At 44.5% G+C, this 22,814-nt stretch overlaps 1 protein-coding gene across 1 annotated transcript in view; it reads left to right on the top strand.

The window, feature by feature from the left end:
* Nucleotides 1-22,814, top strand: part of XPNPEP2 (X-prolyl aminopeptidase 2) — a 178,143-nt gene that overhangs the window by 8,670 nt on the left and 146,659 nt on the right. The window contains exons 2-3 of the mRNA XM_082263611.1: nucleotides 4,822-4,889; nucleotides 6,915-7,025. Coding sequence (XP_082119737.1) covers nucleotides 4,822-4,889; nucleotides 6,915-7,025 — 179 coding nt within the window. The remainder of the gene's footprint in view (nucleotides 1-4,821; nucleotides 4,890-6,914; nucleotides 7,026-22,814) is intronic.

Raw genomic sequence — 22,814 nt, 5'->3', positions numbered from 1 at the left:
TCATACGGCTCAGGAAGGCGAGGATTTCCGACGTCGACGGGCTGTGTGTGGCCGAGTCCGTACGCAGGTTGTACAGGGAGCCATGATAGTCGGCGAAAGCGTCTGCAATTTGTTGAGGGTGCGTGTGCTTTTTGCCTGTATGAGGGTGGGCCACAAACGCTATTTTAGAATTGACTCTCCTGGCTTTAAGCCTGGAGGCCAGAAACTTGCCTGCCTTATTATGGTTCGAGTAATACTGGAGGCGGAGTTTCGCCAGCATCTTGTCATGGTTTACAAGCAAAAGCCTGCGCAGTTCTGCTCTGAGAGCTGTGAGCTTGGATGACAATATTTGAGAGGGGTGTTTTTTGTTGGTCTCTTCCAGGGTTTTAATATTTTCGAGGGTGTCTCGAAGCGTTTTCTGATATTTCTTTTTCATTCTAGAGGCTAATTGAATGAGGATCCCTCTCGCGTAAGCCTTGTGGGCATTCCAGAGTATAAAGGGGTCTATGTCAGGGGTGGCGTTGTTTGTGAAAAATTCCCTAAGCTGAGTTTGGAGGTGTTTGAGAGAGTCGGGGTCTGACAGGGTTGAATTATTACATCTCCATATGAACGAAGATGGCTGGGGAGCCGTTGTGGATATGGACATATGTATGGCGGCGTGGTCTGACCACGTGATGGGGGATATAGATGTGTGCAGTACCAAGGGCAGGATCGTCGAGTCTACCAAAAACATGTCGATCCTGGAGTAAGTGAGATGACTCGCCGAGAAGAAGGTATAGTCCCTCTCCTCCGCGTGTAGGTATCTCCATATATCATGTAGATTTTCCGCATGTAGGAGAGCCGCCAAGGAAGTAGACATGGTTTTACCACTGGAAGTCGAGTCCATGGCAGGGTCTGCTACAGAATTAAAATCTCCACATATGATCAGTTTGCCTACCGTGAGTTTACGAACCTTTGCAAATAGTTTCCTCAAGAATTTGAGCTGGTGGCGATTGGGAGCATACACATTTACGATAGTATAATCACAATCATCAATATTACAGTTCAGGATAATGAATCTCCCATCTGTGTCCTCCACCACCCGAGAGTAGGTGAAGGTCACAGAGTTACTCACGGCCAACAGGGTACCCCGCTTCTTTTCATGGGAGTTCGCCAAAAAAACATGGGGGTAGTCCGGGTGGGAGCAACGAGGTATTAATCCGAGCTTAAAGTGGGTTTCCTGAATAGCTAGGATGTCAGCCTTGTGTGCCTTCGCTTCCTTCCACATCGAAAATCGTTTTGCGGGGTGGTTTAACCCCTTAACATTCAATGATAACAACTGCAAAGCCATGTTGGAGTTTGTGAATGTTCAGAGAGACCGTAGTGGGCTCGTTGTTGAGGGCATACAAGAAAAAGTAAGAACAAACAGTCCGCATGGAACATGGTGTAGGATAGTACAAAGGGGTACCTGGAGGGAGGACACAGAAGCTGTCTGGAGTCAGACATCGAAGACGAGGCACGTAGAGCACTTGCGGAGTTCGGTGAGTGGCACATAAGGAGACTGGACGGAAGTCCGGAACACAATAGCGATGAGGGAAACAACTGTCCATGGATGTTGCTACAACCGTAGCTGAGTCCTGTTCTGAGAAAGAATTGTAGAAAACAAGAAAAAACAATACAAGTAAAAAAGGACATGGTCCTTGCGGACCATAAGGCTCCGTTCACATCTAGGCGTTTTGGGGCGTTTTTGGGGCGTTTTTCTGCTCTAGGATCAGCTCTCAAAACGCCCAACAAGACAAATCCTATTCATTTCAATGGCCCCTGTTCACATCTGAGCGTTTTGACGCTGTATACAAAACGCCCAACGCTCAAAAAAGTACATGAGCTTCTTTTTGGGCAGATTACAGGCGTTTTCCATTGATCTCTATTCAATCTAAAAACGCCTGCACAAAAATCGCGGTAAAAATCGCGGTAAAATCGCGGTAAAAAACGCCGCAAAAATCGCGGTAAAATCGCGGTAAAAAACGCACGAAAAACGCTACGCTCAGGTGTGAATGTAGCCTAAGGGCAGCTGTTGCTGCGCGGTCGGTGGGGTTGCTAGCACGATATCAGGTGCTACAGAGATCGGGAGGGCCAGTGCGCCCAGCCTCGGAAATAGACGTCAGCATCATTTTGAACGGTGAGAGGACCTGGATCTGGAAGGTCTGGACACTGTGTGCCAGTCAGGCTGCATACGTGGAAGTGGAAGTGGAGGATCAGGGGGTCCAGGACGCTGGCCTGTGTTGTCAGGGAGGATGTGCCACTGCTTGAGGAGACGGAGACCCTGTTCCATAGATGTGATTTGGGAAGTGGAGCCCATATGGGTCACGCACAACTTAGCAGGGTATTTCCATTTATATATGATCTTATTGTTCCTCAGGGCCTTGGTTATGGAATTCAGATTCCTGTGTAATTGGAGAGTATATTGAGAATAGTCAGGCAGGACCTGGAGGGTCGAAGCGATGTCAGGGAGGCGATCTTTCCTCCTGAATGATTCCAATATCTTCTCCTTAGCTTGGAAAAAGTGGATCCTCATGAGGACATCCCGAGGGATGTCTTGCGGCAGGAATGAAGGTTTGGGGATTCTGTGGATGAGGTCTATAGTGAGGTCTGCACTGGTGAGTTCAGGCACCACTTTCTGAAACAAGTCCCGTACAAAGGTGGGCAATTGGTTGGGTTGAATTGCTTCAGGAATCCCCCGTATTTTGAGGTTGTTACGCCTCGATCTATCCTCAAGATCTGCTATCTTCGCTTGAATGCGATGTATGTCTTCCTGATGGGAAGTGTGAGCGTCCACTAGGGAGTTATAGGACTCAGTAAATTCCTCCATCCTCCCCTCCACGTGGTGCACCCTGTCTCCTAAGCCATGCAATTCTCTTTGGCAATAGGCGATGGAGGCCTGGATGTTGGCCTGCATGGATGAGTGTAGCATGGAGAGCATGTCCTTTAGGGTAGTGTCTGACACTGGCTGCCCTGTAGTGGGTAGGTTTGCAAAGGGGTCAGGTGGTGGAGAGTAGGCCCAAGGCGTGTAAGGGGCGGTGGATGCCGTGCTCACCTCCATGGATGTGGATGCCTGAGCCGTCAGGGAGTCCCTCCTCGGGCGAGACTTCGCCGGACTTTGTGCGGATGGTGTGGAGGGAGAGGAGTCCGCAGATCTTGCCAGCCGCATCGGGATTGTGCTCTGTGTTCACGCCTCCGGCGGCGCCGTCGTGACGTCACGCGCCCGCGACTCGGGCGGTAGAGGATGCGGCCGGCCTGCCGATGGAGTGTCTCCGCCGCCATGTTGGCGGAGACCCGGCGGGAGCGGTCTGAAAAACTCGGACAGTTTGCAGACCGGAGGGATGCCTTTGTTTCTCCGGGCCATGTTGGCGGTGAGCTCAGGATGTTCCCCTGCAAGGATATGTCAGTCCCAGGGCCGTAGGATAGCTGTGTCCGGCCGTAGATAGAGATAAGGCTGAGCGCTGGCTGGAGCTCCCGGATCAAGCGGCCATCTCAGTTGGCGGTCGCCTTAAGAACTTTTTTTTGTGTGATTAATAGTCCCTGGGGCATGACCCAGAACCCTAGGCACTTTTTAGGGGCATTTATTGGGTTTTATGGCTTTAAAATTGTGTTTTTTGATTACCGAAGTTCGGGTCCATTGATTTCAATGGGGTTCTGAAATCTGGGCCGAACTTTCAGGTAGTTCGGATGTTCTGGCCGAACCGAACTTTTCAAAAGTTCGATCATCCCTAGTGATGATTTTCCTCACATCAGAATCTCCCACATACATAGAAAAGCATGGGAGATATCCATCCCCAGCGTAATATCAAAGTAAAAATGCATTAAATAAAAATAGATCTCACTCACATTTGGGTAAATATCTGCATACAAGTATCTCTCTTCTGTCTCTCTCTGAGTCTCACTCTGGCAACACGCCGGACAATCAGCTGCTCGAATCACAGCAAGTCAGCTGAAAGCCGCTGTCAATGAATTAATAGAAATGTGTCATTAGCGCATTTTTGCGTGCGTTTTTGCACAATTTTCTGCTCAAATGAAAAAAAATGTAAAAAAATAAAACAGCAATATGTGAATGAATAAATGTAATCCAAATACACAAATAACTAAAAATAATCATAAATAAATAAAATAAATTAGTATTATGTAACATTAAATAAATAAATGATAATTAACCCCTAAACCTAAAAAGTATTAAACAAACTATTATAAATAATAATAATAATAAACACCCAAACCGGAAAGATAAAAAAATAGAATTAATAATAATAATAATAATAATAATAATAATAATAATAATCTATTTATTTACTTTGTGTTAGGGTTAGGGTGTTTAGTTATTTATTATTATTATTATTATTTTATATTATTTTTGTAAGGGCTAGGGGTTAAGATTAGGGGTAATTGTTTATTTACTATTACTTAGCATTCATTTATTGAAAAAAGAAATAAATGAATAATATTAATAATAAAAGAAATAAAAGCTAAGGGAAAAGCTAAAAAAGCTGAAATACCTAGTAACAAATGATGCAACAGATGATAGTTTTCTCTATTGGGTAATAATAAAAAAAAAAAAAAAACGCCAAGGCTCAAAAACGCTGCATAAAAATGTGCAAGTTGCGCATAAAAACACACCATAAAAAGCTGGAAAAACACTCAAAGGCGCTACGCTCAGGTGCAAACACAGCCTTAAGCAGGAGCTGCAAGTACTTACTCTCTTCTCTACATGTACTGTTTTTTTGTGTTTTATGTTTTTTTTTTTTTACAAATTAGACGCAATAGTTCTAATTGCAAATTATTTTCATCTATTACCTATCTGCTTACACACAGGATATGCTGCTGTATTTCCCAAAGAGCCCCGAGACACGACCATCAGAAACTGCTCCATCAGTCCTCCGGTAAGATATAGAAAAGCAAAAATCATGTTTGTAGGATCTTTGCTCATGGTGCCCAACAGAGACGGGTGTACAGCGTCATCTCGCCCGCTGTATCAGTTTATGAATAGTGTCCTAGATTAAAGCTGAACTCCCAGCACAAAAAAATTCTCATTGAAAATTATTCCTCAATAGCCACAAAAAATATAAATCCACTTTTGTGCACCAAATGCCTTTGCAAACTAAAGCTCTATACACACTATCCAACTTTTGTGGTTAGATTTCCTTCAGATTTACCTTTTCTATGTAGTGCAAGGGCCTGCCTGATTGCATACAAATTGAAAGTGTTTAGGTTTGACCTCGTATTATATGGTTTTGGTAAGTCTAAAGGAAAAAGTCTTCAGAAAATCTTATACTGTGTATGGCCCATAAGATATTACCTTGTATAAGTAGCAGTGACATCATCACTGTGCTGTCCATAGCCTGTGCAGAGAGCAGAGTTGTAGGAGGGACCCAGGAGGCTCCACCCACTACAGACTGCCTGCAGAAAACTACAGGAGGGGGCGGAGACAAGACCGGTCACCCTGCACAAGGAGAGAGAACAGAGCTGTGAGGGAACACAGCAGGCTCCACCTATTATAATTGCCTGCAGAAAACTACAGGAGGGGGCGGAGACAAGACCAGTCACCCTGCACAAGGAGAGAGAGCAGAGCTGTGGGAGGGACTCACCCAATATAAACTGCCTGCAGAAAACTACTGTGGGAGCAGAGACAAGACCAGTCACCCTGCACAAGGAGAGAGAACAGAGCTGTGTGAGGGGCCCATCAAGCTCCACACACTACAGGCTGCCTGCAGAAAATTACGGGAGGGGCGGAGACAAGACAGGTCACCCTGCACAAGGAGAGAGAACAGAGCTGTGGGGGATCCACACATTATAAACTGCCTGCAGGAAGGAGTGAGACAAGACCAATCAGCCTGCTCAAAAAAGGTAGAGAGAGAGAGAGAGCAGAGCTGTGGGAGGGGCCCAGCAGGCCACACCTACTACTGGTTGCCTGCAAAAAACTACATGAGGGGGCAGAGACAAGACCAGTCACCCTGCACAAGGAGAGAGAGAGCAGAGCTGTGGGAGGGACCCAGCAGGCTCCACCCACTAAAGGTTGCCTGCAGAGAACTACATATGGGGGCGGAGACAAGACCAGTCACCCAGCACAAGGGAAGAGAGCAGCAGTGAGCGGTCTTTTTCGCAGGAAGAAAAAGTCTCAAACTGGATTACTGCATGGATATGGAAGAAATACACAAATCACACTGAGATTTAAAAAGAATACACATCAAGAATGGATTTAGACAACATGTGCTTATCCTGGAGTAGAAGCTAGGGGTGCATTTTTAAAAACATTTGCATAGCTGTTCATCCATTAAAACTGAGTTTAAATTAATTCTCTGCGAATGGGCGAAATCGAATGTTCTCAGGTAATATTTTCTGCATTTTGAATTTTATAAATTGAAAAAAAAAAAAAAAAAAAACAGTGTGAATGGGAAAAATATCTCAATATAGCCACTAGATGGAGCTGAGAGGCATACGTATTTCCTATTGTACTCATTGCCATCTAGTGGCCATAATATTTTATTGTATTTCCTCACACATTTTTTTTTTTTAAATGACATGACATTTATATGCAACTTTAACAGATGAACTTTTAAATTTTTTTTTATAAATACACCCCCAAGATTTATCAAAAGTACAATTTTAGTTACAGGTGAAGTCAGGGTACATACGATAAAGGTGTGGCTAGAAATCACAGGCCCACATAGCATTTTAAAAGGACCCAATCACGCTTCGTGTACCAATACCGAATTTATTATAGACTGATCCGGGGCTAAGATCCCACTTCCTATTTAGATTTTTTTAATTTTATGTATTTATTTATTTTATTTATTAGTGTTGATTTATTTCTTTTCTATATTTGTATATTGTATATTTCTATATTTCTATATATGTTTTATGACATGTTTGCCTCACAGTTAATAAATGTGTTATTTTTGTGGCAGTACATTCCACCCAATGTGAAAAATTCCACTGAAGGGCTCAACAGTCTCCGACGAGAGATGCGAAACCTCAACATCAGCGCTTACATCATCCCATCAACCGACCCCCACCTGGTAAGAGGAGCACTCCACCCCCGACCTGTTGGGGGCCCAGGGAAGCTCGGACCCTGCATCTATATACTCTGTATACTATATAAAAGTGCAGTGCTAAATAATATATATATATATATATATATACAGTATATATATATATATATATATATATATACACACACACTCATGAGAAATAATAAAGTTCATTAAAAAAGTCCACAAAATCAACAAAAAGAAAATCCCCATTCCAACAAAGTGCTCAGGTGAAGATACTGGAGAACTAAAATGGAAACAAAGATGTCCAGATGCCAGCAGTCACCAATGTGACAAGCCAACCACCAAGGATGAAGATATTGCGCTTACCCGAGATTACGGACCCAGGTACCATATTGTAAATGGGTCATACAGGCGGGCATAGTCAACAGTGATATAGAGACCCAAATTGCTCAGGAATCTTCAATTGAGATCCAAAATATGTCACCACATTTCTGATGCAGATGGACGTCGCCTTAGGTGAACTGTGTCTCAAGGTTTAAGCCTGAGACGGGGTCCATTAGGGGAAAGCTATACCGATGCTGGAAATTTACATAACTGCACTTGGCCCTACCATGTAGGAACCCATCCGGAGGTTCTTTCTCTGCAGATATATAACCCCAAAAGACAGGATATGACACACCTGCAACAGATAAACATCAGTTCTTCTGTCCTGCCACACAGGGCTGTGCTGTGTGACAAAGTTGTGTCAATCTCAGGGCTGGAATTTGTGTCAATCTGAAGGCTGGAAGTTGTGTCAATCCCAAGGCTGGAAGTTGTGTCAATCTCAATGCTGGAAGTTGTGCCAATCCCAAAGCCGGAAGTTGTGTCAATCTCAAGACCAGAAGTTGTGTCAATCTCAGGGGTGGAAGTTGTGTCAATCTCAAGGCTGGAAGTTTTGTCAATCTTAGGGCTGGAAGTTGTGTCAATCTCAAGGCTGGAAATTGTGTCAATCTCAAGGCTGGAAGTTGTGTCAATCTCAAGGCTGGAAGTTGTGTCAATCTCAAGGCTGGAAGTTGTGTCAATCTCAAGGCTGGAAGTTGTGTCAATCTCAGGGCTGGAAGTTGTGTCAATCTTAGGGCTGGAAGTTGTGTCAATATCAAGGCTGGAAACTATGTCAATCTCAAGGCTGGAAATTGTGTCAATCCAAAGGCTGGAAGTTGTGTCAATCTCAGGGCTGGAAGTTGTGTTAATCTCAAGGCCGGACGTTGTGTCAATCTCAAGGCTGGAAGTTGTGTCAATCTCAGGGCTGGAAGTTTTGTCAATCTCAAGCCTGGAAGTTGTGTCAATCTCAAGGCTGGAAACTGTGTCAATCTCAGGGCTGGAAGTTGTGTCAATCTCAAGGCTGGAAGTTGTGTCAATCTCAGGGCTGGAAGTTGTGTCAATCTCAGGGCTGGAAGTTGTGTCAATCTCAAGGCTGGAAGTTGTGTCAATCTCAGGGCTGGAAGTTGTGTCAATCTCAGGGCAGGAAGTTGTGTCAACCTCAATGCTGGAAGTTGTGTCAATCTCAAGGCTGGAAGTTGTGTCAATCTCAAGGCTGGAAGTTGTGTCAATCTCAAGGCTGGAAGTTGTGTCAATCTCAAGGCTGGAAGTTGTGTCAATCTCAGGGCTGGAAATTGTGTCAATCCAAAGGCTGGAAGTTGTGTCAATCTCAGGGCTGGAAGTTGTGTTAATCTCAAGGCCGGACGTTGTGTCAATCTCAAGGCTGGAAGTTGTGTCAATCTCAGGGCTGGAAGTTTTGTCAATCTCAAGCCTGGAAGTTGTGTCAATCTCAAGGCTGGAAACTGTGTCAATCTCAGGGCTGGAAGTTGTGTCAATCTCAAGGCTGGAAGTTGTGTCAATCTCAGGGCTGGAAGTTGTGTCAATCTCAGGGCTGGAAGTTGTGTCAATCTCAAGGCTGGAAGTTGTGTCAATCTCAGGGCTGGAAGTTGTGTCAATCTCAGGGCAGGAAGTTGTGTCAACCTCAATGCTGGAAGTTGTGTCAATCTCAAGGCTGGAAGTTGTGTCAATCTCAAGGCTGGAAGTTGTGTCAATCTCAGGGCTGGAAGTTGTGTCAATCTCAAGGCTGGAAGTTGTGTCAATCTCAAGGCTGGAAGTTGTGTCAATCTCAGGGCTGGAAGTTGTGTCAATCTCAAGGCTGGAAGTTGTGTCAATCTCAAGGCTGGAAGTTGTCAATTTTAGGGCTGGAATTTGTGTCAATCTCAAGGCTGGAAGTTGTGTCAAACTCAAGGCTGGAAGTTGTGTCAATCTCAAGGCTGGAAGTTGTGTCAATCTCAGGGCTGGAAGTTGTGTCAATCTCAAGGCTGGAAGTTGTGTCAATCTCAAGGCTGGAAGTTGTGTCAATCTCAGGGCTGGAAGTTGTGTCAATCTCAAGGCTGGAAGTTGTGTCAATCTCAAGGCTGGAAGTTGTGTCAATCTCAGGGCTGGAAGTTGTGTCAATCTCAGGGCTGGAAGTTGTGTCAATCTCAAGGCTGGAAGTTTTGTCAATCTTAGGGCTGGAAGTTGCGTCAATCTCAAGGCTGGAAATTGTGTCAATCTCAAGGCTAGAAGTTGTGTCAATCTCAAGGCTGGAAGTTGTGTCAATCTCAAGGCTGGAAGTTGTGTCAATCTCAGGGCTGGAAGTTGTGTCAATCTTAGGGCTGGAAGTTGTGTCAATCTCAGGGCTGGAAGTTGTGTCAATCTCAAGGCTGGAAATTGTGTCAATCCAAAGGCTGGAAGTTGTGTCAATCTCAGGGCTGGAAGTTGTGTCAATCTCAGGGCTGGAAGTTGTGTCAATCTCAAGGCCGGACGTTGTGTCAATCTCAAGGCTGGAAGTTGTGTCAATCTTAGGGCTGGAAGTTGTGTCAATCTCAAGGCTGGAAGTTGTGTCAATCTCAGGGCTGGAAGTTGTGTCAATCTCAGGGCAGGAAGTTGTGTCAATCTCAAGGCTGGAAGTTGTGTCAATCTCAAGGCTGGAAGTTGTGTCAATCTCAATGCTGGAAGTTGTGTCAATCTCAGGGCTGGAAGTTGTGTCAATCTCAGGGCTGGAAGTTGTGTCAATCTCAGGGCAGGAAGTTGTGTCAATCTCAATGCTGGAAGTTGTATCAATCTCAAGGCTGGAAGTTGTGTCAATCTCAGGGCTGGAAGTTGTGTAAATTTCAGGGCTGGGTTTTTCCATAACAATTTAGAAGTGGCATGTACTTGGAGGTTCAGCAGAAGATTTTTATTGTCCGAATTGCTACTTTTTTGAGTCACAGTGATGTTTTGGGTGTTTGAAAGCTGTTAGGACAATAATTGTTGTTTCTGATGAAAGATCTGCAGCAAGTGCCTTGGAGTGTAGAAGCCGCATGGAGACAGGAAACTGGAGCCAGAGTAAGGGGGAGGGGCCGAGGAGGACTAGCTGGTCTGTGTGGAGGTTGTTTTGATTGACACAACTATGGCGCTTTTCCACTGCATGGAATGGATCGGTTTGGCTCGGTTTGGCTCGGTTTGGCGCTTTTCCACTCTATGTTACATCATGGTACATGTTAGAATGGTTCGGTACGGTTTGGTACAGCGGCACTTTTCCACTACATGGTACGGCTCGGTACGGCTCGCTTAAACAGTACCACCTCGGTTGTGGTTCCAAGCGTTCCGTACCTATACCATATCCCACAATCCTTTGCATGCAGCCTTGATTGTTTGTCACTACTAGCCACTGATTGGTCAAAGAATTGTTGTAATCCCACCCACTTACTACTTTAGTGGAAAAGCAAACTGAACCGAGTAGAGCCTATACAGTGCCGAAAGGTGCCGACTCATACCACTCAGTGGAAAAGCAAACTGAGCCGAGCTGGGCCAAGCAGTGCCGAGTGGAGCCAAACCGGTACTTGCAGTGGAAAAGTGCCATTTGTCACACAGGACAGCCCTGTGTGCCGGTGTTCTAAAATTTTTTCAGATCCATGAAAATTCCGGAACTCTTCACTTCCGGTGACGCTACATCATAACCCAGCTGGTGCGACAGCTGGTGCGAGCCCCGGTGCGCATGCGCAGAAGACATTTTCAAGGTCCGAGGAAATTCTAAGACTTAGTGAACAGCTGAATGAGAGGAGGAGGGGCTGAGGTGGGACGCACACACCGCCGCGGGAAAATTTTACAACACGTTGTAGAGCTGACTTAGAGGAGGCGGGAAGAAAGTGAATATATATATATATATATATATATATATATATATATGGAGCTGTATTTAGCATACTTAGAATAGAAGGAGCTGCTTTTAATGCACTCCGTCCCGCCCCCTCTAAGTCAGCTCTATAGCTCCATACCGCCTCCCTGTAAGAACTCCATGACGCGGCGGTGTAACTCCGTCCCACCTCAGCTCTGCCTCCTCTCAGTCAGCTGTTCGCTAAGTCTTAAAATTTCATCGGACCTCGAAAATGTCTTGTGTGCATGTGCACAGGGGCTCGCACCAGCTGTCGTACCAGCTGGTTCTGACTTAGCGTCACCGGAAGTGACGAGGGTCCGGAATTTTCATGGGTCCGATGAAATTTTAGAACACCGGGGCTGAACAACTGATGTTTTTCTGTTGCAGGTGTGTCATATCCTGTCTTTTGGGGGTAAATATCTCCAGAGGAAGAATCTCTAGACAGGTTCCTACATGGGAGGACCAAATGCAGTTATGTAACTTTCCGGCATAGATATGGCTTTCCCTTCAATGGACCCGTCTCAGGCCTAATCTTCAAGACACAGTTCACCTAAGGCGAAGTCCATTTCCATCAGAAGTGTGGTGACATATTTTGGATCTCGACTGAAGATTCCTGAACAATTGGGGTCTCTAGATCGCTGTTGATTATCCCCGCCTGCATGAGCCATTTACTTAATGGTACCTGGGTCCATAACCTCTGATAAGTGCAATATCTTCATCCATGATGGTGGGCTTGTCACAACGGTGACTACTGGCATCTTGATATCTTTGTTCCCATATTAGTTTTACAGTATCTTCACCTGAGTTGGAATGTGGATTTTCTTTTGTATTTTCCTACTGTGGCTTTGTGGACTTTTTTATGAACTTTATTATTTCTCACGAGTGTATATATATATATATATATATATTTAGCGCTGCACTCTTATATAGTATACATGTGCTGATTGGCCACTTGTGTTGCTTCATGCTTCTCCTTTTCACATCCCAGCTTTGCTGTACAGGTCATATTTATTAAACCACTTAAGCCCCGGAAGATTTTACCCCCTTCCTGACCAGGGCCTATTTTGCGATTCAGCACTGCGTGATTTTAACGAACAATTGCGCGGTCGTGCGACGCTGTACCTAAACAAATTTAAGGTCCTTTTTTTCACACAAACAGAGCTTTCTTTTGGTGGTATTTGATCAACTGTGCGATTTTTTGATCATGTGCTATAAACAAAAAAAGAGCGACAATTTTGCAAAAATAACAATATTTTTCACATTTTTTTATATGAAATTCCCCAAAAAAATGTAAAAATCAAAATTTTTTAACATTTTTGGCCAATTTGTTTTCTGCTACATATGTTTGGTATCACAATAAGCGTATTTTGATTGGTTTGCGCAAAAGTTATTGCGTTTACTAACTAAGGGAAAGATTTTTGTCATTTTTGTTGTTTTGTTTTTTTTAACGAGTAATGGCGGCGATCTGCTATTTTTTTTGCGGGACTGCGACATTGCGGCGGACAGATCGGACCCTTGGCTGACATTTTTGACACTTTTGGGGTTACCAGTGACATTACTACAGTAATCAGTGCTATACATATGCACTGTTACTGTAAAAATTACACTTTCAGGGAAGGGGTTAACTTTATTAGGGAAGGAGGGGTTAAGTGTGTCCCTAGGGGTGTTTCTAACTGTGATTGGATGTGGCTTTACATGTAACAGCACAGATCAACGGTCCTACATAGCAGGACCTTATGATCTGTGCTTTTACACACGGGATAATGACAGGCGGCTTTGTTTACATTAGCCGCCTGCCTTTCTCCCTTCACAGCGGACGATCGCGAGTGACCGGCGGACATCGGGAGGTGTCCGTGAATGAGCTGGGTCGGGAGCACGCCTCCGGGTGGCTTACCTTAACCGGGTGGCTCGCCCCCTATTGGCATACAGGCTTGTGACGTACCCATACGTCACTTTGCCTGGCCGGGGCTGACCGCCGCAGTATATCTGCTTGCGGCAGTCGGCAGCCGGTTAATAGTGTATTAATGATTACAGAGCTGTATTAATTTGTGTCTTTTATATCTTCCTGGAGATCAGTGTTTGCATTTAAAAAAGATACATCATCTCTTCTTTAGACCTCATGCACACAGGGCATTTTTGCAGCTGCTTTTAGGAGCGTCAGACGTTTTTTTTTTCTTTTGCAGTTTAAAAACGCCCCTCAATGTTATTTTATGGCCTCATGCACACACAGACGTTTTGCAGCTGTAAGTGGCATAGGCCTTTTTTAAAAAAAACCCAGGGCCAGTGCGTTCTGAGGACCGGCGTTACAGCTGTAAAAAGGTCTGACGCTGCTAAAGGCTGCTTAACTTTGCTTTTTTTTATGTGAAAATCAATGGTTCCCTGTGGGAGCCCATTGATTTGAAGGAAAGTTGCATCCAAGTCGGGTCATGATGAGGATGAGGGTGATCCGACTTGTGGTGCGACTTGCGCTCTGAGGATCTTGAGGGGGAACACCATGCCAAAATGGAAAAAAAAAAAAAGGTGTGGGGGTTCCCCCCAGGGTTCCAAACCAGGCCCTTAGAGTCTGGTATGGATTTTGAGGGGAACCCTATGCAAAAAAATATCGTAGGGTCCCCCCCCCAAAATCCATTCAAGGCCCTTATCCAAGCATGCAGCCTGGCAGGTCAGGAAAGGGGAGGGGACGAGCCAGCGGCCCCACCCCCTCCTGCACCATACTAGGCCACACACCCTCAACATGGGGGGGTGGTACCCACCCCAAAGTACCTTGTTCCAATTTTGATGAGGACAAGGGCCTCTTCCTGATAACCCTGGGCGGTGGTTGTGGGGGGTCCGTGGGCAGGGGGCTTATCGGAATCTGGATGCCCCCTGTTACAAGGCAGTGTAGTATAAAAAATGACAAGAGACAGTTTTGAGAACTCCTTTATTAAAAATCTTCCTCCGATCTTCTTCCTCTGGTCTTCTCTCTCCAACCTTCTCCCTCCGGTTCTCCTCCGACGATGTCTCCGGAGATTATGTGTGCCCCAGACCCGAAGAAGAAAAACACGTAGAGGTACGTGATTTCGCGCTTATGGGCCGCCCTGCCGCAGTATATGTACATGGGGAGGTCCTTAAAGCGGCTCTTCAGGCATTTTTTAATCTTTCCATCTATTAAATCCTCTGCCCTTGTTGTTTTCATTTTGGGCTAGAAAATATTTTTTTTCTCCCAGTAAATACCTTATACAGCCTACTTCCTCTTTCTTGTCTGGTAATTAGTAACAATTAGTAATGATAATTCCAAACCATCTGGGGTGCTGGCCTGGGCTAATGACACCATGCACAGCTCTCTCTTTAACTCTTGTGAGTTTGTTTTTTCTAATGTACCTCCAGCCACCAAATACTAAGTTCTTTGCTGTCAGTTCAAACCATGTGAGCTAATTTTTGGAGCCTATACAGGCCGACACTTACGGTTCTGTGTACTGTGAACGCCTACCGTACCTCTAGCCATCAAAAACTAAGTTTTTTGCTGTCAGTTCAAACCATGTGAGCTAATTTTTGGAGCCTATACAGGCCGACACTTACGATTCTGTGTACTGTGAACGCCTACCGTACCTCTAGCCATCAAAACAAAGTTTTTTGCTGTCAGTTCAAACCATGTGAGCTAATTTTTGGAGCCTATACAGGCCGACACTTATGGTTCTGTGTACTGCGAACACCTACCGTACCTCTAGCCATCAAAAACTAAGTTTTTTGCTGTCAGTTCAAACCATGTGAGGTAATTTTTGCAGCCAATACTGGTCGACTTTTACTTCTGTATACTGTGAACGCCTAATGTACCTTCAGCCACAGAATACTACGTTCTTAGCTGTCAGGTAAACGCATGTGGGCTAATTTTTGGGGCCTGGAATGGCCGACACTTATTTCTTTATCCTGTGAATGCCTCATTTTTCAGACTGGAAATGAAAAACAATGCGTCTGTAAAGGTTCCGCCAAATTGTGGAATGGATGCGGACCCATTTCACAGATGTGTGAATGGACCCAATATGTATTAGACAATGTATTTACCGGCTGCTGTCAGTTCTGGCTGATTTATGAAACATTTTTTGCTGTGAAAAAAAAAAATAATAATTTAGGGCAACTTTTTCAGTTGCAATACTTCTGTTATGACATTGTCCATGTGCTGGGACTATTTGTGCACAGCTAGTACGTGTTTTGTGGCTGCAAATATGACCTAAAGGTTTTTAAAGTTCGCTTCCCATTAAAGTCAATGGGGCCTGCCACGAACTCGCGGTTCGCAGACTTTTGAGAAAATTCGCCGCTGGCGTTCGCGAACCACCCTGGCCGATGTTCGTCCATCACTACCCATCTGCCCATTCTCCTTATAAACAAGGCATTTTCCTCAACACAACTGCCGCTCACTGGATATTTTCTCTTTTTCCCACCATTCTCTGTAAACCCGAGAGATGGTTGTGTGTGAAAATCCCAGAAATACTCAGACCAGCTCGTCTGCCACCAACAACCATGCCACGTTCAAAGTCACCTAAACCCCCTTTCTTTCCCATTCTGATGCTCAACATGAACTTTAGCAACCTGTCTTCACCAGGTCTAGATTCCTAAATGCATTGAGTTGCTGCCATTTGATTGGCTGATTAGCAATTTGTGTGACCAGGCATTTGAACAGGTGTACCTAATAAAGTGACTGATGAGTGTATGTTTGCTGCCTTCTTTTCTGTGAGGATTTCCCTTCACCTCCTGTTCTGGAGGGCTAAGCTCCTCTCTCCTCTGCTTGAAGCTTACTGCAGTAAGGGGGCAGCTGTGTGATAGGAATTGGCCCAGTTCCTCTGCATCAGGGGTCCGATCCGCTGAAATACCGGTTCTTATTTCACTGCAAACATCTGCTCCCCTGTCTACCAGTAAACCTTGGGGTAGAATGTTTCCCAGTAGAATGCACAGTGAGCAGTGAGGTTCCAATAAGTGTTCCAGCTGTTTCCAGCTTTTGTTAAGATTTTCCTGTTTGGCTCAGTCCCCAATATTAGGCAAATAGTTCAAATGTATGGTTTTTGATCAGTAACGGAAAAAAAAAAAAAAACAAGATAGATGATAAAATAAATGTAATATCTGACCAAGATGTACACTGATTAAAAAGAGGAACTTGTGGGTATTATAAGGAAAAAAAAATACTTTTTGTTTAAAATAGAACTATGACTTCCCTTTACAAAAATATGAGCTAGGCTTATAATTTTCATTTAGTCCCCCTGCAAAGTACAACAAACACTTGTTGATCCTGCCAGAGAAGTCCACCTAACATAGCTTCTTGTGATGGGGTGGAAACAATGCTGCACTGCTGCTGAATTCAAAGCAGAGTTGTCACCATAGGTGTGTGCAGCCTATTGCATTAGGGTGTGCACCCAAAGCTCAAATACACATACATGTGTGTGTGTGTATATATATATATATATAAATATATATATATATATATATATATATATATATATGTTAGAGACCTTGCATTCCTCCACCTTCCGTTTTAGGATGTCCCACAGATGCTCAATAGACAGGAAAAAATAAACAAGGAGGCTGGCGCTCTGAAGCACTGGGAAACAGCTAGTGTGCAAGCAAAATCATAAAGCGAATAAAAACAGAAACAATATATAACACAGATACCTATATAACAATAGGCTGGGGTGAAGTCCATGTAATGAGGGAATGGTGAACCATGAAATGAAGGTCTGCACGAAGGGCCGGCTCTGCTGCACAGATGCTCAATAGGGTTTAGGTCTAGAGACATGCTTGGCCAGTCCATCAGCTTCTTTAGCAAGGAAGTGGTCCTCTTGGAGGTGTTTGGGGTCGCTATGTTGGAATACTTCCCTGCGGCCCAGTCTGCGAAGGGAAGAGATCGTGCTTTGCTTCAGTATGTCACAGTACATGTTGGCATTCATGGTTCCCTCAATGAACTGTAGCTCTCCAGTGCTGGCAGCACTCATGCAGCCCCAGACCATGACACTCCCACCACCATGCTTGACTGTAGGCGAGACACACTTGTCTTTGTACTCCTCACCTGGTTGCCGCCACACACGCTTGACACCATCTGAACCAAATAAGTTTATCTTGGTCCCATCCAACCACAGGACATGGTTCCAGTAATCCATGTCCTTAGTCTACTTATCTTCAGCAAACTGTTTACGGGCTTTCTTGTGCATCATCTTTAGAAGAGGCTTCCTTCTGGGACGACAGCCATGCAGACCAATTTGATGCAGTGTGCGGCATATGGTCTAAGCACTGACAGGCTGACCCCCCACCCCTTCAACCTCTGCAGCAATGCTGGCAGCACTCATACGTCTATTTCCCAAAGACAACCTCTGGATATGACACTGAGCATGTGCACTTATCTTCTTTGGTCGACCATGGCAAGGCCTGTTCTGAGTGGAACCTGTCCTGGTAAACCACTGTATGGTCTTGGCCACCATGCTGCAGCTCAGTTTCAGGGTCTTGGCAATCTTCTTATAGCCTAGGCCATCTTTATGTAGAGCAACAATTCTTTTTTTTCGGATCCTCAGAGAGTTCTTTTCCATGAGTTGCCATGTTGAACTTCCAGTGACCAGTTTGATAGAGTGAGAGCGATAACACCAAATTTAACACACCTGCTCCCCATTCACACCTGAGACCTTGTAACACTAACGAGTCACATGACACCGGGGAGGGAAAATGGCTAATTGGACCCAATTTGGACATTTCCACTTAGGGGTGTACTCACTTTTGTTGCCAGCAGTTTAGACATTAATGGCCGTGTGTTGAGTTATTTTGAGGGGACTGCAAATTTACACTGTTATACAATCTGTACTGTGCTTAGAAATGGCAGTATATAATAAGAAAAATGGACAGCAAATTGCACGTCACCAGTCAGGGCTATATTACCTTTCCTATTTTTGTGGCATAGTGGTGAGCAATTTTGCCTTGCAGCACTCTGGTTCCTGGTTTGAATACCAGTCAGGATGCTATGCATGAAGTTTGCATGTTTTTCTTGTGAATGTATGGGTTTCCTCCACATACTCTGGTTTCCTCCCACAAGACAAGCAGGTAGGTTAATTGCCTCCTTTCCTAATTGGCCTTAGTATTTGTGTTCAAGCATCTATGCACTTGAGATAGGAACTTTAGATTGCAAGCTCCTTGACGCCAGGGACTAATGTGAATGTACAGTTGCCTTACACTACCTAAACTGTCAGCATTATATATAAATACCTATAATAACATAAATACATTTGTTGTCCAGTCTTCTTATTTCCTGTGAGAACCTCAGCCCTGATTAAGGGGGGGGGGGGGGGGTTATTGACCCCTTGACATGTGTTGGCTTTCTTTTCTGACTTCTAAGCCCTGATGAAGAGGGCAATGAGCCCCCAACATGTGTTGGTTTCTCTTCTGACTTCTAAGCCCTGATTAACAGGGGTTATTGAGCCCCGGATATGTGTTGGCTTTCTATTATGACTTCTAAGCCCTATTGAAGGGGGTATTGAGTCCCTGACACGTGTTGCCTTTCTCTTCTGGCTTCTAAGGCCTGATGAAGGGGGTATTGAGCTCTTGACACATGTTGGCTTTCTCTTCTGACTTCTAAGCCCTGATGAAGATAATCTTGAGCTCTTGACACATGTTGGCTTTCTCTTCTGGTTATTAAGCCCTGATGAAGAGGGTAGTGAGCCCTTGACATGCATTGGCTTTCTCTTTTGATTTCTAAGCCCTGATGAAGGGGGCATCGAGCTCTTGACACGATTTGGCTTTCTTATCTGACTTCTAAACCCTGATGAAGGGGGTCTTGAGCTCTTGACACATGCATTGGCTTTCTCTTCTGACTTGTAAGCTCTGATGAATATTGGTATTGAGTCCCCAACATGCATTGGCTTTCTCTTTTGACTGGTAAGCCCTGATGATTAGGGTATTGAGTCCCCGACATGTGTTGGCTTTCTCTTCTGACTTCTAAGTCATGATGAATAGGGGTATTGAGCCCCCATGTCAGGGCACCAATAGCAGGACTCTAGGACCCAGCATCTGTCAGAGCAGGAGAAGGGCTCTAGGACCCAGCATCTCTGCCAACACCTCACATGGGCCTTTATAAGGAAGCCAGTCCTTGTTTTAAGTGTTGTTTAATCTCCAGCTGTTACCAACGTCCTGTGTTTCCTGTTTCCTATTTCCTGTGATTCTTAATTACCGATCCGGCTTGTTCCAGTCTTCTGCCCGTTTCTTGACCTTGACCTCAGCTTGTTTAACGGATCTCCTCTGCCTGCTACCTGTCCTGACTTCGGCTTCCACCTGACCTTGTCTCCTCTGCTACCCACATGGCACCGAACCCTGGCTTGACTACCCTCTGTCTCAGTGACCCTAGTTACCTGCTACATCTCACAGGCGCCACCTGCCTGCAGCAGCCCCGCAGAACATCAGTGGTGTTCCTGAGCCTTTTCTGCAAGCAACTCTGCAGGCGACCTGTGCTACTTTGAGCCTGACTCCTCCTGTCTCACCTCCAGGGGAGTCTGGGACCTAGCTGCAAAAGAATCCCTCTCTCCATTGACCTTCAACACTTTGGTACCTGATACCCCAACATGCATTAGCTTTCTCTTTTGACTTCTAAGCCCTGATGAATAGGGGTATTCAGCCCCCGACATGTGTTGGCTTTCTTTTCTAACTTCTAAGCCCTGATGAATAGGAGTATATAACCCCCGACATGTGTTGGCTTTCTCCTCTGACTTCTACGCACTAATGAAGGATTGAGCCCCTGGCACGTGTTGCATTTCTCTTCTAAGGCCCGATGAATGAGTTACTGAGCTCCCAAAATGTATTTGGCTTTTTCTTCTTCTTTCCAAGCCCTGATGAATAGAATTATTGAGCCCCAACATGCACTGGCATTCTCTTCTAACTTTTAAGCCCTTATGAAGGGGTTATTTAGCTCTTGACACGTGTTGGCTTTATCTTCTGGCTTCTAAGCCCTGATGAATAGGTGTATTGAGCCCCTTACATGTGTTGGCTTTCTCTTCTGACTTTTAAGCCCTGATGAAGGGGGTACTGAGCTCTTGACACATGTTGGCTTTCTCTTCTGTTTTCTAAGCCCTGATGAAGGGGGTACTGAGCCCCTGACATGTGTTGGCTTTCTTTTCTGACTTCTAAGCCCTGATCAATAGGGGTATTGAGCCCCCGACATGTGTTGGCTTTCTCTTCTGTCTTCTAAGCCCTGATGAAGGGGGTACTGAGCCCCCGACATGTGTTGGTTTTCTTTTCTGACTTTCTGACTTCTAAGCCCTGATGAATAGGGGTATTGAGCACCTGACATATGTTGGCTTTCTTTTTTGATTTCTAAGCCCTGATAAAGGGGGTTTGAACCCCCAACATATTTTGGCTTTCTCTTTTGACCTCTAAGCCCTGATGAATAGGGGTATTGAGCCCCCGACATGTGTTGGCTTTCTCTTCTGACTTTTAAGCCCAGATGAATAGAAGTATTGAGCTTCCAACATGTGCTGGCTTTCTCTTCTGACTTCTAAGTCCTGATGAAGGTGGTATCGAGCCCCCGACACATGCTGGCTTTCTCTTCTTACCTCTTGTCATGTACAATAAAGATTTACTGGACTTACATTAGATCTATGGCACTCTCAACCATTCCACAATCCTTGTATAGTGCTAGGGATGGGTTAGAGCCTCTGTTGGGTTTGTATTCCCATTCTTGTCCCCCATCAAAAGAAATCTCCTCCCAGTTACTGTTAATACAGGAAGTAATAGGAAAATCTCCTCAACAAGGAAAAAAGGCAAAAACAAAAACACATTTTTAATGGACGGGGGAAGGGTTAGACATTGGTTGGTTTAGAGGTTGGTTGTTGGTATTGCTGTTCCTGCCTATTGGTACTGGTGATAACTGAACCCCCTGCCTTGTTTTTTTTTTCTATTGGGATCCGAGGGACAGGAAGTGAGGGAAAATCTTAACGGTGTCAAAGAGTAAAAGATACGCAACAGAAAATTACATTTTTTTTCTCTTTCAAGAAGTCTACTTAACCACTTGCCGACCAACCACCGCAGTTCTACAGCAGCAGGTCGTCAGGTTCCCAGAAATCGCCATGCCTGTATGGCGGTTTGCAGTAAGGATCCTGGTGGCGCTCCCATTCGCCACAGGGGAAGTTGATGCACGGGGCCGCCGGCACCCGCAATCGCTCCTTGTAGGGAGAGAACGGCGGTCTGCTAGGCTCACATTTAACCCTTTGATCGCCCCTGGTGTTAACCCCTTCCTTGCCAGTGTCATTACTACAGTAACAGTGCATATTTTTAGCACTGATTACTGTAGTAATGTCACTGGTCCCCCCAAAAGTGTCAAAAATGTCAGTTAGGTGTCCGATCTGTCTGCCACAATGTCGCAGTCTTGCTAAAAATCGCTGATCATTACTAGTAAAAAAAATTTATAAAAATTACATAAATCTTTCCCCTAGTTTGTAGACGTGATAACTTTTGTGATAACCAATCAAAATATGCTTATTGGGATTTTGTTTTTACCAAAAATATGTAGCAGAATATAAATTGGCCTAAAATTATGAAAAAATGTGGTTTTTAATTTTTTTATTTTTTTATTGGGAATTTTTTATAGCAGAAAGTAAAAAATATTGTTTTTTTTTTTTTCAGAATTATCGCTCTTTTTTTTTTTTGTTTAAATCAATAAAATTGACATAAATCTTTCCCCTAGTTTGTAGACGCGATATCTTTTGTGCAAACCAATCAAAACACGCTTATTGGGATTTTGTTTACCAAAAAAGATGTAGCAGAATACAAATTGGCCTAAAATGATGAAAACATTTGATTTTACATTTTTTTTTTTTGGGAATGTTATATAGCAGAAAGTAAAAAATGTTTTTTTTTTTTAATTATCACAATTTTTTTATTTATAGCGCAACAAATAAAAATTGCACAGGTGATCAAATACCACCAAAACAAAGCTCTATTTGAGGGAAAAAAAGGACATCAGTTTAGGGTACAGCGTTGCACAACCGCGCAATTGTCAGTTAAAATAACGCAGTGCCGAATCGCAAAAAATGGCCTGGTCATTAAGAGGGGCAAATCCTTCCAATCCAGAAGTGGTTAAAGAAGCATAATTTAAACATTCTTTTAACCTGGCTGTGGGGTTGGTTTACTAAGACTCCATTCACACCTGGGCGTTGGCAATTGCAATCCTGCCTGCGGTCCCAAAACGCTGTGCAAAAATGACAAATCACACAACGCTTGTTCAGGTGCCATTTATTTTTAATGGCACCTAAACGCAGGTGCAATTTTGCCACAATTGACGCACTGCAATCTTAGCAAACCACAACGCACCCGATGAAGGCGCAAAGCTGTCGCCTGAAAGAAGCTCCTGCTCCTTTTTGAGCTACAAGCTTCACACGTTCCGAATTTGCCGCGACTGCAGCGCAGTTTATTGCGCGACAACGGCGTCAGAATTGTTGAAAAATCGCACCCACGTTTAGGTTCCATTAAAAATGAATGACACCTGATCAAGCGTTGTGCGGTTTGTCATTTTTGCACAGCGTTTTGGGATTGCGGGCAGATTCTGCCCGCAATCGCAAACACCCAGGTGTGAATGGAGCCATAAAGAACGGAGAATATTCACTTGGGAAAGAGAAGGT

This window comes from Pelophylax lessonae (genome assembly GCF_965119305.1).
Source record: "Pelophylax lessonae genome assembly, chromosome: 7".
Taxonomy (NCBI): Eukaryota; Metazoa; Chordata; class Amphibia; order Anura; family Ranidae; genus Pelophylax; species Pelophylax lessonae.
This window is presented reverse-complemented; position numbering and strand designations above follow the sequence as displayed.